Here is a 5884-nt window from a genome sequence, read left to right as displayed (position 1 = left end):
CCTCTATATCAACAAGATATATCACCTGAGCCACTGTTATTTTTTTAAAAATTTCAATACGAAAAATTGATAAAATAAACTCTAAGACATCATTTGAGAATTTAAACACTATCACATTGAATTTCAAACAACCACACAACATCCTAACCAAAAATCTTAAACCTTTATATATACAAATCCTCCATTTAAATGTTACTACTTTAACACTCATTTTTCCATCCAATAAGAGACACTAATTTGATAATACCAACAATTACATATGTTAATGTTTGGCATTGATGAAAGCTCATTGGTTGGTGCACATTTAAGTTGTCTCTATTTCAGGATTCATTGTTATCAATGATCATCATCATTATGGCAATGCAGAATGCAATGATATTAGGTAAAATTAGCTTCATGATGATGACCACCATTCTTCCAATTTCAAAAACACTAGTACTAGTATACATACTACAATAAATAAATTACATTCATTTTTAATATGCTCTTTATATACATTACATATACTACTAGTACATACAAATATTCAAATTGAACTTGAGTGAGTAAATGCATTCATTTTATTCAAACAAAATAAATATAAAAAAATTCCACTATTGTACCTTTGTTAATGTTTGCTTCTTTTCTTTTGTACACATTTATTGTTTTCCTCTAACTATGGGTATTCATATTTCATAGCATCAACTATTTAATTTGAAAAATCACTTTCCTTTGGTACAAATTCCTTGTTTTATTTTGCAATATTTAATGTGAAATTAATAGCACTCCATTAATTGAACTATAATTCTGACAATATCACATGCGAATATATTAAACCAAAAAAAAAATAGCATCGGATACTATTTCTAATTTAATTTAAAATTGATAGGAAGCCGAATCTGAGATGGTAAATTTTTTAATGGATGAGAATAAAGTTCTTATTATTTTCTAATTAAATAATTCGATTTCCGTGTACCCCATCCTATGGTTTATTTTTTTAGTTTTTTTTTAATTATATAATATAAAATGAAAATGAAATGAAACGGTTCAAATTTTATTTTATTTTGTTTTGTTTTTCTTATATCAGTGGGTCCCTCTATACAAAATTATCAGTGCCGGTGCTAAAAGCATAACACAGAAGAAAAAAAAAACTGCATCTCCATTTTCTTCTTCTTCTTCTTCTTCCGAAGTTCGTTTACCATTTCCATGGTGGATTAGGGTTTCTCTTTCTTTTTCTGTGTTCCTTTCAGTTCTTCATCTCGATTTCTTCTTCTCTTCTGTGGATTTCATACGCTATTTCAATGTGCTACCGGTGTTTCCAATTTTGCTTACTTGCAGGTGCGGTTTCCGATCGCACTTTGAGCTTTTAGTTTTGTGTTGATTTGTGAAAAGTGTGTGTTGTTAATGTTAGTTCATATTTGCACTTTACTTTTTCTGAATCTGTTAACTAATAGTAGTAATAATTCGTTTTCAGCTTTTTCTTTTTGTTGTTTTGGAACCTTACTTTTTGAGGAAGAAGCTTCTATTTCTGTTTGATTATGGTATTCATGGTGGAAGATACTGCAATATGAATCTTCATTGTTGTTGTACTTTGTGATTTGTGCGATTTTTTTGGGGAGAAAGTGTGTATGGATCTGTGAATAAATTTGCATTACTTGCTATTTTTTTTAGTGGAAAATGTTGGTTTGAATATGAACTGGAGTTTTCTTACAAGTTTGGTTTGTTTGGTGTTTGATCTGATTTTGGTGATTTATGTGATTGGTGAAGCATTCTTTTTTATATACTTAATTTGCAGTTTCTATTTTACCTCTTGGTTTTCTGAAGTATTCAACTATTGACTATTATCAGGTTTTATGTCACATAGATGGTGAAAAAAGGGATGAACCGTTCATTCTTTGGATTTGATTTCACCGGAAGATTGGTTTGAATTCCGAAAGTTGGATTGCGGGTTCGTTGTCTTGAGTTGTGAGTTTATGGTGTCTGAAATATTACATGTGAAATGAATCACACTAGACTTTTGGTTTGAGATTCCAATTGTTTATGCTATTTCTATCATACTGAATTTAGTGGAGCAATTTATTTCTCATGGGTTCGTTTTCGGGGACTTGTGAAATTGTTGAAGCGAGAGAAGAGATAAATACATTGAAAGAATCGGGGGTATATCAGTCCAGTTCTGGATACAGTATGGCTGAGAAAAATCTGAAGCTTCCTGCGGTGAAACTGGGATACAAGTATAATCTAGATGATGATATTAACAAGCTGTTTGAGTCAATTAATCTCAAATCTTCATCAAGAGATTTGAGCTATCTACCAGATGGAACAAGTCCTAGGATGAAAAGTGCGTTAAAAAAGCCGATGATTGTGGGTATACCTCGATCTCCACGAGTTGGGACTTCTGAGCCGGTGACTTTGAAGCAGGCATTAAGAGACCTATGTATATCTAAGGCATCAGAAATGGCTGCTACGAAGAGGTTATCTAAGTCAGGAGCTTCTCCAAGAATATCAGAGGTTGGGAAGATACAGACATTGTACAATTCGGTCGTTGCTGATGATGCTAGGAGATCTGGGCCTTCTAATGTTGAGAGTAAACGGAGTTCAAATGAAATATCTCTGGTGCTAGAAGAAAGCAAGTCACTTCCCTTGAATAAAGAATCTCAGTCTCATCAAACTTCCAAAAGCACATTGAGCCGAAATGCTCCTTCTTCCAAAATTGCAGTTGCAACCCCACAAAATGATAATGGGGCGTCATTTATGCAAAGTGATTTGGAATGTTCATCAAGTAAAGTTGAGGGTTCACTCCAATCATCAGAACCTTATCAAATTGAAAATCAAACATCTGCTTCTTCTTCTATATCTTGTTGCAACACCAATGGAAGTAAAGTAGAGTTGTGTGAAAAAGATTCCTCCCCTAAGAAATTGGGAAATAAAGCATCTATGTCGAAGAATGTACGGAAAGGTATGTTACAAACTACATCTTCCTCGTCTACTTCAGTAAATGGCAGTAGAGTTTGTAAACTTTCGCGCAGCCCCCGAACAGTGAAATTGGCCATCAAAAACAAGGATTCGGGTAAGAAGAAACTAAAACAGGGTTCTGATTCTGCTTTATCTGCTCCTCCATGCAATGAAACAAATAATAAGTCAGTTCCTGCTAGTACAGCTCCACTTGTTTGCGAGAGATGTTGGTGTGAAATAGAAAATACAAATATAGAAAACAGCAAAGGTATTGTAACACCGGGCTCTCTCAGCCCTGCAGATGGAATAAACTTGAAGAGTATGCTCTCTGGGCCAGCTTCAGCTGGTTGTAATAGCAGCAGAGAAGTTGCAAAAGTGAAAAAAAATAGCAGATTGAAAGAGCAGCTTGAATTCTCACAGAGTTCAAAGAGCAGCCAAGGTGACTACAGTAGTAGTACAAGCACCAGCGACGAGAGTAATGTTAGTGGTTCTAGTTGCGGCAATAGACCTCACATGTCAAAGGATTATAGATGGCAGGCCATACGGGATGCTCAAGTTCAGCACAGAGTCTTGGGCTTGAGACACTTCAATCTTTTGAAGAAACTAGGTTGTGGAGACATTGGTACTGTATATCTTTCTGAACTAATTGGCCAAAATTGTTTGTTTGCTATAAAAGTAATGGACAATGAATTTTTGGCAAGAAGGAAGAAGATGCCTAGGGCTCAAACTGAAAGGGAAATTTTGCGAATGCTGGATCATCCTTTTCTTCCAACACTCTATGCGCAGTTTACATCAGAAAATCTGTCATGTCTAGTTATGGAGTATTGTCCTGGAGGAGATCTTCATGTTCTACGTCAGAAACAACTTGGCAGATGTTTTTCAGAGCCAGCAGCAAGGTACAAAACTAAGAACTGCTATTTGTAATATGTTGGGATTTTGTTTTCCTTTTGGTCACAAGTTATATCATATGTTTAATTTGTATGTTGATATATACTTGTGCTCATTGTCATCAATCATAATTTGTCATGTATTTCTGGTTTAGAAGGTGCACACGATAAGGTTTTGAATTTCGATATGTTTATAGGTGGAACATGTTGCATTGCTGCACTATATAAAATATGATTCTGAGTTATAACATATTGCATATACATGTGTGTGCCTGCTAGCGCACTGTTGCAGAATGCAGATTGTTTAGGTTGAAAATGTATTTTCTCATCCCCCCTCAACCCAACACACTTTAATTTTGGTTATAGGTCCATTGTGAAGTATCCACTCACTCTTTCTGTATAGATATTTCTCTTTCCTATAAACGATGAAATCTTGCCTCTACACAGGCGAGATATGCTAGACTGAGCTAAATTTTTTGATGTCTAAGTTAGGTTTATTTCTCATACTAAAGGTTTGAGCTAAAGTCTTTCCTGTCATTCCAAATTTATTAACTATGATATTAGTCTTGATTAATGTTAGCTTCCCCTATATGTGCATGCAATTTTTCAACGAATACATCATGCCACCTGCATACTCTTAAGTAGTTATCAAGTTGCAAGTTGCTTTGATAGTGAATGTAATTAATTAAATGATCTTTTTGAACTGTAATTTTTTGTCTGTGTAAGCCAAACCTTGTACACTACATGAAAACACATTGGAACATGATTTTGTATTCATCAGAGAACCTTTTGTACATGCAGGTTTTACGTAGCCGAAGTCCTTCTTGCTTTGGAGTACTTGCACATGCTAGGAGTTGTTTACCGTGATTTAAAACCAGAAAACATTCTTGTTCGAGAAGACGGCCACATTATGCTCACAGATTTTGACCTTTCACTCCGGTGTGATGTTAGTCCAACACTTCTGAAATCATCCTCTGACAAAGATCCTGCCAAGGTTTCAGGCCCATATGCAAAGTCAAGTTGCATTGAGCCATTCTGCATTGAACCATCTTGTCAAGTTCCATGCTTCAGTCCTAGATTCTTACCACCCGCGGCAAAAGCAAGGAAACTAAAAGCTGATCTTGCTGCACATATCAAATCGTTGCCACAGCTTGTGGCAGAGCCCACCGATGCAAGATCAAATTCATTTGTTGGTACTCACGAATACCTAGCGCCCGAGATCATCAAAGGAGAAGGACACGGAGCTGCAGTTGATTGGTGGACATTTGGTGTTTTTCTTTACGAGCTTTTATATGGTAGAACACCCTTCAAAGGTTCTAATAACGAAGAAACATTAGCCAATGTCGTGTTGCAAAATCTTAGATTCCCTGATACCCCATTTGTTAGTTTCCAAGCGAGGGATCTTATCAAAGGGTTGTTAGTTAAAGAGCCGGAAAACCGTTTGGGTACAGAGAAAGGCGCTGCGGAGATTAAACAACACCCCTTCTTCGAGGGCCTTAATTGGGCCTTAATACGTTGCGCTATCCCACCAGAACTTCCAGACCTTTGTGAATTCGAGTTGGGAGTTTCAGACATGATCGCAGAGTCACAAAGCAAGGGTGGTAAATATTTAGAATGCGCAACAACAGGAGAACAAGTGGAATTTGAGTTGTTTTAGAGGGCATTCTTGTGGATTCCCTCGTATTCGGGCTCTATGTTAAACTAGTAGTCAAGTTGCAACAATTATGGAAGCGTATGTTGTAAATTATTTTTGATTTTAGCACAGTAATATGTGCTTTATAAGGTGTAGGAAGTTCAGGTTATATGGCAACTTGATAGTCGCAATCTGAAAGAAAATGAAGGCCGAAGCTAATAACCGAAAATGTCGTAATCCATCAATTCCTATGCTGATATAGATTAAAGATTTTTTTCCAACTCCAAAAGAAACAATAATTCCAAAAGAAGAGTTTATTTAAGAATTTAAAAAAGTGATTTATTTTTTGTATTTTAAAAATTGATTATAATGGAAAAGGTTTCAAATTTATTCTTCTATAAATTAAAAGAATGATTTTGACGTCTAATAACTT

General features: G+C 35.4%; 1 protein-coding gene across 2 annotated transcripts; it reads left to right on the top strand.

Annotated features, from left to right (window-relative positions):
• The first annotated feature begins 1090 nt into the window (after positions 1-1090).
• LOC127098680 (serine/threonine-protein kinase KIPK2) lies at positions 1091-5680 on the top strand. Of its 2 annotated transcripts, none has more exons than XM_051037339.1 (3): positions 1091-1317; positions 1844-3827; positions 4620-5680. In XM_051037339.1, exons 2-3 carry the CDS (start codon positions 2065-2067, stop codon positions 5473-5475), a joined length of 2619 nt encoding a protein of 872 aa, XP_050893296.1. In that variant the 5' UTR covers positions 1091-1317; positions 1844-2064; the 3' UTR covers positions 5476-5680. The 2 variants fall into 2 exon arrangements, with proteins under 2 accessions (XP_050893296.1, XP_050893295.1); XM_051037338.1 differs by having other exon boundaries at positions 1828-3827.
• The last annotated feature ends 204 nt before the right edge of the window (positions 5681-5884 follow it).

Source organism: Lathyrus oleraceus, chromosome 6, assembly GCF_024323335.1.
Source record: "Lathyrus oleraceus cultivar Zhongwan6 chromosome 6, CAAS_Psat_ZW6_1.0, whole genome shotgun sequence".
In the NCBI taxonomy this organism is placed as follows: Eukaryota; Viridiplantae; Streptophyta; class Magnoliopsida; order Fabales; family Fabaceae; genus Lathyrus; species Lathyrus oleraceus.
The sequence above is the reverse complement of the archived record's forward strand: the minus strand, read 5'-3'. Positions and strand labels throughout refer to the sequence as shown.